The sequence below is a fragment of the Monodelphis domestica genome, chromosome 8 (genome assembly GCF_027887165.1).
Source record: "Monodelphis domestica isolate mMonDom1 chromosome 8, mMonDom1.pri, whole genome shotgun sequence".
Classification (NCBI taxonomy): Eukaryota; Metazoa; Chordata; class Mammalia; order Didelphimorphia; family Didelphidae; genus Monodelphis; species Monodelphis domestica.
This window is the reverse complement of record NC_077234.1, coordinates 21,633,014-21,645,990: the sequence shown is the minus strand read 5'-3', so window position 1 is coordinate 21,645,990 and position 12,977 is coordinate 21,633,014. Positions and strand designations below refer to the sequence as shown.

Here is a 12,977-nt window from a genome sequence, read left to right as displayed (position 1 = left end):
TTTGGCTGCTTTTTAACTGTGTCTCTCTGGATCTGAGCTGGAAGGAGGAGGGTCTTTGCTCTGACATTTTCCCTATTGGAGTGTCAACATGGAAATCTAGAAGTCCCCAGTTTACTTAGTTTGAGGGTAGAAACCCCAGGTTTTGACCTTGTCCCAGGAGAGGTTTCCCCTGGAGGGAAGGTCCCACTTCACCAGACAATGGCTGGTAGTTTGGGTGGGAGCAGCTAATCCCATCCAATGTTAAGTATCTCTTTTGTCCCATTGATCCCCCCTCCCCCCAGGCTAAGGTCCATTACCAAGGCAGCCCAGCCCTGGGCTGAGGCTTTCCCTTTTGTGTCCATTCTAGGGCATCAGTCCCTTTACTGTTATTCCTTTTGGGAATTCCTCATTTTCCTTTCTTACCATTGTAAAGTCAATCAACTGTCCCTCTCACTCTAAGCCCCCAGGTCATCTAGAGTGGTGTATAGCTTCCCCAAATTCTTTTGTTCCTTGGAGTCCTCATCTAGCATTGTGGCACTCCCTAGGGATAACATCCCCAGTGTCCAGGGTTTGCATCCTGAAAAAGTTGTGGACCCTAACTCTGAATAAAGGGCCAAATAGGACTTATCCCTATCCTGATTGAAGACTTGGTTTTTTCTGACTATTTAATAGTTCTGTTATTTCCAAGTTAAGGGGAGAATTTGCCTTGGAGTAGACCTGCTTTTCCCTGAAGTACAGAGACCACCCTCCTGAGATCCACCTGTCAGAGGTCCCCTGGGTGAAGGTAAACCCAAGGGTTTGGTCATCTGTGACTCTGGGTATCCCTAGGAAACAACCCCAGGCTTTAGGTAAGGGCTCAGTGCATCTGTGAATCCTTCCTCTTTCTCCTTTTTTGATAACCCACACTAGTTAGTTAAGCAGATAGTCAGATCTCTGGTTTTGTGGGTCTTGTCAGAGATCAGGACTTCTAGACAAGTAAACCTCTTTGAGGTGTCAACATGGAAATATAGAAGTCCCAAGTTTATTTAGTTTGAGGGTAGAGACGCCAGGTTTGGACCAGGTTTTCCCCAGAGGGAAGGTCCCTCTTCACCAGATAATAGACATCCACTTCCGGTGGGAGACAGGTCCCATCTGAAGTCAAGTAGCTCTTTTGTCTCCAGAAGCCTTTCCCAGTATATCACACCCTCCTTTACTGAGGATCGAAATCTGGACTTAATGGGCCACAGCTGAAGTGGATGTCTATTGTCTGGTGAAGAGGGACCTTCCCTCAGGGGAAACCTCTCCTGGGACAAGGTCAAATCCTGGGGTTTCTACCTTCAAACTAAATAAACTAGGGACTTCGAGATTTCCATATTGACAACATGGAATCCAGAAGACCCCCTTTATTTCCTGAGGGGGGCGGTAGAAACCCATGTTTGGACCTTGTCACAGGAGAGTTTCTCCCTGGGGGAAGGACCTACTTCACCAGAGAATAGTCATCCCTGTAGTTTGGGAGGGAAATGACTAATCCCATCCAATATTAAGTATCTCTTTTGTCCCAATGGTTTCTCCCCCTAGGCTAAAGTCCTTTACCAAGGTGGCCCAGCCCTGGGCTGAGCCTTTCCCTTTTGTGTCCATTGTGAAGCACCAGCCCCTCCCTGTTATTCCTGTCTGGAACTCTCCTCTGCTAGGATGTTTTCAAGAAATAAATTCACCAGCTTTTCTCCAACTCACAGTGGAAGCTCCTTGAACAACCTTATTGTGAAAATGGAAGGGGAGGAGATACTTTCCATTGTAGAAGTGGGGAAGGGTTGAGGATTTTGTCTCATTGGAAGATGTAAACTCCAATGAAACACTATGGGGGAAATGAGGTTATGGGAATATGGATGCTGAGGAGTGAGCTGAAAGGGGGAAAGGAAAGATGGCAAGAGGTTGCCCTCCTTGGGGGTAGCTGACACCAGAGCTTGAGGCAACCTGGAGAGACAGAAAGTCACTTTCTATGGCTCTTCTCAATTGATAATGTTAGTAACTTACACCCCTGGAGCCCCAATGTAAGCCCAAACACAGGGAACATGTTCATCACATCCCTGATCAGTTGTCCGGGGCAGAGAGGGTTGGAATCAAGCCCTCTTCTGTGGATGATCCTGGCAGATCAGGTTTGCTGCCACAAATGAGACCGGATTCACCCTTGAATCCTGTTCCTAATCACCCAACCTTTCTTTGAAAGAAAGCAAACCAACACCCAAATCTGACTGAAACTAAGACTTTATTTGGAAAGGGGGAAGGGAGGTAGAGAAGGGAAAAGGAAAGGATACCCTGAAGCTAAACCCCAAACAGCCAGATCTGGAAGGTTGAGTGGAGTCCCAAAGCACTCTGCCTTCTTTCCAGCTGCTTGTCCTTTATTTTGCTAACTTGGAAATAACATAGAACTATTAAGTACTCAGAAAAACCAACTCTTTCATCAGGATAGGGAAAAGTCCAGTATTTAATTCTTTACTGAGAGTTAGGGGCCACAACTTTTCCAGGGTGCAAACCCTGGAATCTGGGGATGTTATCCCTGGGACTGCCACAACGCTAGATGAGGACTGCAAGGAACAAAAGCATTTGGGGAACCTCTATACCATTTGGGAGTCCAGGGGCAGGGAAAGATGATTGGCATCACTATAGTTACAAAGAAAATGGAAGTGTTCAAACTACAGGGACAGGATACAATCAAGCTTGGGAAAGGAATCATAGCTAGAGGCTGGGTGTAAGAGAAGGGGCTGCTTACCATGGATACTAAAGATCCTTAGCATATGCTTAGTCTTACCCAACTAGCAGGGTGTATGGGGTGCTCAGGGAGGGGTAATATCTCTGGCATGGAGGGCTTGTCCTGCCCTTCTAGGGCTGCTCTCCAGCCACTGACACTCACCTGACACCCAGCTCTCACTTGTGATGGAGCACAAAAGAAAACATGGCCATCCAATGCAGCTGAGGAAGTGTCCAGGTGTAATGACTTTTCGTGCCAATGGACCCAGGCTTCCAACTCAGAGAGTGGGACTATCTCTGTGCATTGACTTTTCCACTTAAATCTTCATGCACAGGTGTCTTTGTGCACAAAAACGCACAAAGACAATCCTCAAAGACAACCAACACCCAACTAGCATTGTCATTCCCCAGAGAGTCCCCCACTCACTCTGAAACTGCCAGCCTGGGATTCCCTTCAGGGTAGATTCCATGGGAAGAGGGAACAAGGACAAACTTTGGGGTCTCCAACTTATAAGCTAGTCCTGAAACTTGGGGTCCATCAGATCCCACTGGGCCACAAGTTTGGGATTCCTAGATTCCATGTTGACAATTTCTGAGTTAATCTCTCAATTTAAATCTCAAACAAATCCAAAGGAGTCAAGGGGGAGACCCAGAAGAAATAGGCAGCCTGGCTCAGATGAGGGAGTCTAATGCAATCTCCTTCTGAGTCTAGGGTTGTGTTTTCAGGTGGAAGAAAGGTATTAAAGAGATTTCTTTTTTTTTTTACTTCATTAGATGATTTAGAATAATTTTCCATGGTTACAAGATTCATGTTCCTTCCCTCCCCTCTTCCCATCCCCTCCCATATAGGATGCACAATTCCAGTGGGTTTAACATGTGCCATCCATCAAGACCCATTTCCTTATTATTAGTATTTGCACTAGGGTGATCTTTTAGAGTCCACTTTCCCAGTCTTAGCCCCACCTATCCATGTGATCAAGTGGTTGTTTTTCTTCTGTGTTTCTTTTCCCACAGTTCTTCCTCTGGATGTGGAGAGCCTTCTTTCTCCTCAGTCCCTCATGATGGTCCTGAGTCAGTGCATTGCTTCTAGTAGAGAAGTCCATTACATTCGATTGTACCACAGTGTATCAGTCTCTGTGTACAATGTTCTCCTGGTTCTGCTCCTCTCACTCTGCATCACTTCCTGGAGGTTGTTCCAGTTCACATGGAGTCCCTCCACTTTATTGTTCCTTTGAGCACAATAGTATTCTGTCAGCAACATATAGCACAATGTGTTCAGCCATTCCCCAATCGAAGGGCAGCCCCTCATTTTCCAGTTTTCTGCCACCACAAACTGCACAGCTATGAATATTCTTGTTCAAATCTTTTTCCTTAGAGATTTCTTGAGAAAAGCAGGTTCACAGATGTTATGTATGGCCAAACAGGGAACACCCATACACCCAGAGGAAATGGAGGGAAAGAGAGAATGGAGAGAGGGAGGAGATGGATCTTCCCCTCTTTTCCCTTTGGGGAAAGTAACCCAGTCTTGTCTCCCTGAGGGATATGTCTCTTGAGAGAATGATTCTGTGAGGTAGAGGAGAAGAGGTGGAAGGGAAAGCCCCAGTAGGATGACCTCCTGTCCCCCCAATTTCTTCTTCAGAGGCTAGATGAAATCTCTTGCCTCTGGTCTCCTCAGGAACACCAAGTGCCAGTTCTCTTCAAAGCCCTGGGTTTGTACCTCCTCCGAGGAGAGGTGCTGTTCCTTGGATTAGGCAGTTTGGATCACTGGGATCCACAGGTTAACCCTCTTTTGGGGAGAGCTATGATTCCCCCAACCTTTGATGGCTCCAGTAACTGACCCAGACCTAGCTAGCTCTAGCTGAACTGATAAATTATTAGGGATTAACAAGGGAGGAGTGGGAAGGGTATTGTGAAGATTCAATGGAACTCTGCCGGGATTGGGAAAATGAGTAAATTGTCAGCCCCGCCCATCTGTAGATCTAATCACCCAAAGTGTCCACATCCCACTCAATCCTTTGGTGGGAGATCCGTGAGCCACAGGCACTCTAGTGGTGACCAATCAGAGGGGAACTGGGGGAGGGCACAGGAGGGGACTCCAAAGAGAGTGTATTTAAAGGGGAACGACAGCTTCCTGACTTCAGTTCTATCCAGAGTTCCTGTTCTTGGAGTGGAGCTAGTGGAGAACGCGCTGACTGACCCGGAGGCCCTGTTCCTGGCCAGGCTCTTCTGATATCTCTTTGGACTGCCGCTGCGGTGAGTGAAAGGTTGGCTCTTAGCTGTTGGGTTTCTGAAAAGACTAGCCTCAGGAGGGAATGGCCCAGGCCAGTGGCCTGTAGGCGAGGCCTGAGGACTAAAGTCCCCGCCGGACTGAGCCGGACCGGAGTAAATGACTTCCTGCCTAGCCGCCCTCCGAGTTTCTTCCTTCACTCTTTCTACACTGACTTCCTGGAGACCCTGTTCTTAAAGCATCCAGTGCGATCTTTGGGATAAATCGGCCCATTCCCCGCACTGTATCAATTAGGTAGGAGGTGACCCGGCGCTGAACACTTGAGCCCTCTGGCGCATCCCCCCACCAAGGTGTTGGCCCCGGGGCTGGGAGAGCCTCGACCCCCTGCCAGTCAGCTTGGAATTCCGGAGTCGAGAACAGGTCAGGGAGAGAGCCTGGAGCGAAGCCTCCAGAGCGATTTCTCGGTAGACAGCTTTCCTCAACGTCCCAGTCCACGATGGGGAAGGGACGACTATGTTGAGGTGGAAAGTACCGGGCTTAGCTTCCTGCGCGGGTGAGCCGCCAAAATTCAATCCAGTCCTGCCCTGTTCCCCGGCTCCAGGCTAGGGACAGATCGATATCGGTTCGAGGACGGATTGTGGGGTGTGGAGCAGGGTGGATCCCTGTGGCCAGCGTCTTGGCTCTCTTCCCTGGAAAGGGAAGGACCTCTGAGTCCTTTGAGGGAAGGAGGGGCCCCGACCTCCAAACTCTTGTTGCTTCCTGGTCTTGAGGCCATCCTCCCCATGACTTGGTCGTTCCTCCCCGGCGCCCCCTACCTCAGTTTTCCCCACCAGGCGTCGTTTCCCCAGCCTCCTGTTTGACCTCCTTTGTGTTCCTTGACTCCTCCCCTTCCTCCTGCGCTGGGGATCCCAACACCGTGACCCCCGCCCATTTGTGCCTCATTCTGGCTCGGGACTTTCCCCAGAGAGCTGAGGTCCCTCTGGGGGAGGCCAGCAGGACTAGATCTGGAGGGACATCCCGGCCCTACACCCCGTGCCCACCAGCTTCAGACCGGGCCGGGACTCCCGGGGCTCTGTTCCCCAAAGCCTTCGCCTCCTTCCCTGCCATTTAGAAGGGGCCGGCTGAGAGGTGCCCCCGGGGAGCCTCGGGGTGACAGATGCGGGGGCTCAGGGTGGCTTCTGAACGCCTGGCTTTGGCCATGAGAGGCGCTCGTGCTTTGGGGAGGAAATAATGAGGAACAGGAGCATCTGGAAGGACTTTCCAGGAGCAGCTTTTCAGTGGGTTAGGCTGGGCAGCGCCTTGGCAAGCAGGACGCAGGTTTGCTCCTCCAGCCAGAAGGGTGCCTTGTTTTGCACCCACATTTGTCCCAGCCTGGGGCCGCCTGTACCGTCCTCCTCTGCAGGCTATAAAAGTTAAGGTTTGATGGATGAAGCCTGCAAAGCCGCAGAGTGATTCCATTTTACAAAGAAGCTCTCCTTGGAACAGGAGTCTTGGCCAAGCCTCCGTTGGCCTGTGTTACAAGGGAATCACTTTAAAGGACTGATATATATTAATTTAAGGTCGCCAAGGAATCAGCTATGTAATTCCTAAATGAAAAACTCAAGTCAGCCGTCAGCCTTTTTTAGTTTAATTACAATAGGAGCAAGAAAGGAATTAGAGATATATAGAGAGAGAGAAAGGGGAGAGAAGGGAATAGGGCTTAAATACCCCCTCTGTTTAGGCTGGGCCAAAAGGCCCAAGCCCTTAGATAGCTGGGGCAAAGAAAAGAGATCAGTCCCTTTCACTCACGTGTCCAAAATGGAGAAACAGTCTCAGAGGCCCCCACTTTCAGCTTCCTTCAGAGCAAGCTTTCTCCGAGCCCAGGAACCACACCACTCCAAACTCAACCTCCCCCACCACGAGTCTCCAGACCCTCCTATCTTTAAGGAAACCATCCAAGTTGCCTCCCCTCAGTCCTCACATCTACCAATCACTCTTCATCAATTTGCCTGTCAATGGAGGCTCTCGCTTAACCCAGGACCGCCCAGAGGTTTCTGGCTTTTGCACATGTCTGTTGAAGGTCATATTTTCAAATGATTAAATCTATACTCCTTTGTTACAGCCCTTTCTAAATCCTGTTAACTTGAGTATGGTAGAGATTGGAATAATTAAATTTTGATCTAGGCTGCAGCCCTTACTCAATCCTATTAGGACTGAATAGGGTGGAGTATCTCCATTGTATCAATTCTAAAATCAATCAAGACTCAAGGAAATTCCTGTTCTATGCTTAAGCATAGGTCAAAGTCCTTTCCATTGTTCAGCAAAAGGTTTCTGTCCTAAAGTAATCTTAAGAAGGGAAGAGAAGGAACCTCCCATGCCAATGGGGTTCCCATTCCAATAGACTATCAGTAAGAAATTTTCCAAGTATGAAATATCCCAATGGTGAAATTTCCAACATTTATAAGTCTAAGGAAATTTGAGGTTTACACCTGTTCTGTTCTGCCCTTGGAAAAGAGATTCCAGCCAAATGCCTGCCTGTTGGCTTGCTGTTGCTCAGTGATTGGCTGATGACTTCACAGGGCTTTGACAGCTCTTAGAGGTGGGTTCTGCCAACATGGAATCTAGAACCCCCAAACCTGTGCCTAGTGGGATCTGGAACCCCCAATAGGCAGCTGGTAACCCTTCAGTCTCCCAAGCTGACGTTGGATCCTCCAAAGAAGGGTGTGATAGTGGGAGAGGCTTGTGGAGGCCAGAAGAGCCACTAACCATCTCCAAGTCTATCCTTAGTCTAAGAGGCCATGAAGTAGGACTTTCCCTGGGGAGGAACTCCTGTGGCAAGGTCAAACCTGGGGTTTCCAGATCCAACTAGAACACAGGTTTGGGGCTTCTAGACTCCATAGACAGAAAACACAGGCCACACTCAGCAATCTCATTTACTATAGACAAACAACTAGTGATACATTAGAAACTCTTACAGGGATGCTTCCAATTTGAGGACAAGCTGTTGGCCAATTGGCCTGAAGAGTTCTCTGAAAATTGAGCCAATAATATCTTTGTGTAACCCCCGAAGGAAATTCACCGAATTTGGAAAAACTCACTTTTTTCAAGTGACAGAATCAGAGCTCACAGGCCTGGAAGAGACAGCATGAGAGTCTTCTAAATTGAAGCTCAAAAAAAGTCTCAGGAAAAAAAAAAGATTTCCAGGGTGTTTGTTAGCATCAGAATTTGTTAACATCAGAATTCTAGCAGCCCTCCTGTGCACCTTTAAGCATGGGAACCCTCTGATTCCCAGAGCTCACCCTGGAAGAGGAAGGGGGGAATCAGGAACAGATTGTGCCTCAATCCAGATAGCAATTCTGCTATCAGTTCCAAGGCAGGAGAGCAGTAAAGGGCTATAGGGAGGGGGTGATGTGACTCCTCCAGGTTCATACAGCTGGGAAGTGTTTGAGGCCAGATTGGAACTCAGGACTTCCTTCTACAAGCCTGGTCACCCTGCCCCCCACCTTGGCACTTCTTCCCTAGACTTGTTCCCTTAAAACCATCACCTCAGAAGCAGTGACTGGCCCCCTTTTCCTGTTTCTATTCCAGTTCTTAGCAAAGAGCCAGGCACCAAGGAAGAGATTTTCAATGCCTTTTCATTCAGAATGTGTTGAATTGTAGGCTTAGGTTTTTATAAAACTGCCTTCTTTTGTCATTTCCTTTAGAATCTCCTTTCCCTAGCATTGCTGGGTTGGTCTGACAGCCAGCGCTCCCATGGAGCCTTGGTGGAGTGTCACCAGCTGGAGCTTTGTGTGGCAGGAAGAGCCCCAGAAACCCCTCTCCCTATTCCCTGGATTTACTCTTCTTTTTCACCTTCTTGATCATTTCTGTTCCATGTGCCAGATTCCCTTCCCATCCCTCCCCTCTCTCCAGGAAGGGAAGAAATGGGAACTGGGTCTTGTGTGCGAAATCAGCCAAAACCTGTTTTCTCATTAGCCCTGCTACAGAAAAGTCAGAGAAAGAGAGGGAGAAAAATGGGGCTTTTCCCGACCTGGCTACAGCACAGTGTAAAGATTAAAATTTAGGGAATTTGGGGAGACTGAGGCAGGTAGAAATTAGTTTCTCTCTGCAAGGAGTATTATATTTTTTAGAGGTTTATTAAAGGTTAAAGATTAACAAATATACAAGTAAGAAACATGTGCCTAGGCCAGAGGCCTAGACAAAATAACCTCATATCACGCAAGAGACCGCCAGCTCCAAAACAGAAGTCCAAAAAGTGCCCAGAGCCCCTCAAAAGCCTTTGAATCAGCTTAAATACCTTCTCGATCTCGGCCCAGGTGAGATTACAAGGCATTCTTGGGAAGTGGAGCAAAGGCTCATGGGGATTGTAGTCCTGTATTCGAGTCTATTTTTCACAACAGGCACATCCATTTCTGTGGGCCAAGCTGGCCCAGAGAGCTGAAAAGGCCTCCTGAGGGAAATGGAGGCTGTGCATGGCTGCCAGATGTTTACAAACCTTGGCTTTATTCTCTTGGGCATATTAGGACCCAAGGGGAAAAGCTGGGAGGGGGTGAGAGAGATGGGAGGAGATCTGGGCCTGAGCACAGCCTCCTGCTGCTGCCATCAGCTTCTTCCCTTTTTTATGGAAACCCTTCAGTTCTGTCTTAGAAGAGCAACAGGGCAAGGCACTGGGTGTTAAGTGACTGGCCCAAGGTCACTTGGCATGCAGACTCCCAGCCTGAGCTCTGGCTTCCCATCATAAACCTATTTAGCCTCATTGGATTCAATCTCCCGGGGAGTCCCTCACTTCCATTGAGGCCCTGTTGAAACACTCTTTTCTGTGGGTGGCCTTTATAGGCTTCTGCTAGTGCTTTCCCCCTTGGGGGTGGATCACACTCCATCCATTCTATAGATCTGGTCCTTGTCATGTTCCATTATTAGTTCCTTGAGGGCACAATGAATGGTCAGGCTTTGTGCTTCCTGTGTCTGGCACTTAGAATATGCCCAGTAATTCCTACTGACCTCAACTTAAAATACACACAAACTCCAGGAGTCTTGGCTATGCAGGAGACTAAAAATGTTTTTAAATGTAATTGGAGTCTTTTTAATGCACTTCAGTTCTGGCTCTGACAGTATCACCTATTCAGGAGTCTCCAGTTTATTTTAGGTGGTCGTGATCTGTTTCTCATTAATTGCAGGCATTTGGTGCTTAGTGAATTCTGGGTCTCTTATTAGCAACTAGAAACTGTTTAAAAATCAGTATTTGCAAGTGACTCAAAGCAATTTTTTTTCTTCACAGGAAATGCATTTTTTTGAGGAGGAACTTACATGCCCCTTTTGTATTGACATATTTGAGGATCCTCGAATCCTGCCATGCTCCCATACGTTTTGCAGAAATTGTCTGGAAGATGAAGAAAATGTTCTTGAGGCATCTGAGAATGTCTGCGAGCAGATTAACATCACTTGTTTTAGTTGCAGGCGAATAATTGAAATCCCTCCCCCTGGCATTGACTCTTTGCCCATCAACCTTGCCGTGAAGGCTCTTATTGAAAAATGCAAGAAGGAAGAATTCTTCATTTGTCCTGAACACAGCCAGCCACTCAACATCTATTGCCTGCAGGACCGCGAGCCAGTGTGTGGCCACTGCCTTACCAAAGGCGAGCACCGAGGACACCCCATCGAAGACCTTCTCAGGGTCTACATTAAAGGAAAGGGGAAGCCCCTCAAGTTCCAGATGTTGCTTGACACTGAGTATCACTGGGAAGATATCTGGCTGAACATTCAAAAGTTAGAGAAGGAGAAATCCTATGTGGAGCAATTTGTCCGAAGTGATAAAGAAACCCTCCTCCAGTATTATAAGGAGCTTACTTGGATCTTGGAACGAAAAAAAGATGCTTTACTATATTCCATGGAACAGAGACAAAAGTCCAGACTTCAGACTCATGAGATTTGTTCCGAGGAGGAGGAGGAGGAGGAGGAGGAGGAGGAGGAGGAGGAGGCCTTGGAGAAGGCCTTGGAAGAGGCGGCCGAGGAAGAGGAAGAGGCGGCCGAGGAAGAGGAAGAGGCGGCCGAGGAAGAGGAAGAGGCGGCCGAGGAAGAGGAAGAGGCGGCCGAGGAAGAGGAAGAGGCGGCCGAGGAAGAGGAAGAGGCGGCCGAGGAAGAGGAAGAGGCGGCCGAGGAAGAGGAAGAGGCGGCCGAGGAAGAGGAAGAGGCGGCCGAGGAAGAGGAAGAGGCGGCCGAGGAAGAGGAAGAGGCGGCCGAGGAAGAGGAAGAGGCGGCCGAGGAAGAGGAAGAGGCTAAAGATTCGGAGGACTAGGACTCCAGGGGGGAGGGAGGACTAGGACTCCGAGGGGGAGGGAGGACTAGGACTCCGAGGGGGAGGGAGGACTAGGACTCCGAGGGGGAGGGAGGACTTTACATAGATTTTCAGCAGTTTTAATACTGACAATTATTTCCGGGATGTGGATCTTGTTTTTTGTTAACCTTGTAGACATTCTCAGTGCCTACAAGAAAGAAAAGGAGGAGCCCCCCCAAACTCTTCAAGCAGTTGACCGAAGGTCCCTTGGGAGATGTCTCTCTGCTCCTTGAAAAGTTATTGGACCAGAAATCCCATGTGGAGCAAGTTGTCCAAAGTGATAAAGAAACCGTCCTCCAGTACTTTAAGGAGCTTAACCGTATCTTGGACCTGAAAAAAGATGCTTTGCTCTCTGCCTTGGATGAAGTTGGGAGGGCAATTGAAGAATACACTCCATAAATTGATAGAATGAAAGAAAGAGCAGATGGAATTATAGTCATTCACTGCCTTTTTGTGAGCAAGAAGTTTTGAGCTTTTAATAAAAATGGAATAATTAATCAGCAGTTCTTAGACCATTCAATCATATCATCAAGGCTGAGGGGTCTGGGAGCACAAGTCAAGTTTAGACTGGTGGCTTCTAGGAAGTTCCTGAGTCACTGAGGCATACTGAAGCTTGATGTATTTGTCCTTATCACTTGGGCCTCTCGGGTTTTCTGTTGACTTCATGAGAACAGGCTTCTGTGAGTGGGGAAGTTTTGGGGCTTGATCTGCCACTGCAGTATTGCTAGGAATTATGTACAAGAATAAAAGTTAACTCGTCTTTTTGGGACTGGGTTCGAGGGTCTGATCTTTTGGTGGTGTTTTTAGAGACTAGGGTACAAGTGATTTGCTCTTGCATTATTTCTTTTGAGACTAGAGGGAATAATAATCATGTCAATTCATAGGTAAGGGGCATTGACGAAGGAGGCCGTGTAAAGGGGATAGAGTGGGCAGTCACAGTCCACTCTGGTCTCCCCAGCTACCACGCATGACTCTGTCCAGGCATCTTGGTCTGATGGCTCCCAGCAATTAATGCCTAATTCAGTAAGGTCTAAAATCTGTTGAGAGCCTGGAAATTCTGGTTTCCCTGAGCAAGGGCGGCAGTGCTGAGAGCTGCAGTTCCTCCTATCCCCAGCCCTACCAAGATTGGGATGAGAATTGGCACTCTGACCTGATATGGCCTGACTAGTCCGCATCCCTTCAAAGTGCTCCCTACCTCCTTCCCCTGAGTAATAGTAAACCTGGGGAATAATATGAACCAGGATGCAAAGTACAGGGTCACCTGCAGCATCCTTTGTTCTTAAGGTATGAGGTGTGAGACCTGTGGTACAGGCAAACCATGTACCAGGAGGGGCTTTCCAGTACCATACATTTCTCCTACATTAGGGTCAGTGACGATGCTGATGCAGTGGGGAGCAAGACATGAACATCTGAGATCTGCCCCAGACTGCATATAAAACAAGTGCCATTGCCTTGTAAGTCCCCTAAGGTAAGAAATGGCTCATGTCCCCACTTTGGAATTGGCCTCATACAATTTGATGACATACAAAACATTTGGGGAGACCGAAGGAGATGGACAGGAACCCCTGGCCCCCAATACCAACATACAGAGGTTGAGGGTACAAACGGAGCCAACAGTCTGATGTTGTCTGGGGGTGCTGGCATTCAAGAAGGAAAAGACTGTTGTGAGCAGAGAGAGGAGCGATTGGTCTCTGTGAGGATACTTTATGGCAGTCTTGATACCCAGGTGTG

General features: G+C 48.2%; 1 protein-coding gene across 3 annotated transcripts in view; it reads left to right on the top strand.

Moving 5' to 3' along the window:
* LOC130455922 (tripartite motif-containing protein 59-like) overlaps positions 1–12,010 on the top strand; it is a 54,615-nt gene extending 42,605 nt beyond the window's left edge. For 2 of the 3 annotated variants that reach the window (XM_056808253.1, XM_056808254.1), the window contains exon 2: positions 10,191–12,010. In XM_056808253.1, the coding sequence (XP_056664231.1) occupies positions 10,194–11,207 (1,014 nt within the window). In that variant the 5' untranslated portion in view covers positions 10,191–10,193 and the 3' untranslated portion in view covers positions 11,208–12,010. Of the gene's footprint in view, positions 1–4,653; positions 4,960–10,190 lie in introns of those variants that run through there. The other variant, XM_056808252.1, reaches the window with a different exon arrangement.
* The last annotated feature ends 967 nt before the right edge of the window (positions 12,011–12,977 follow it).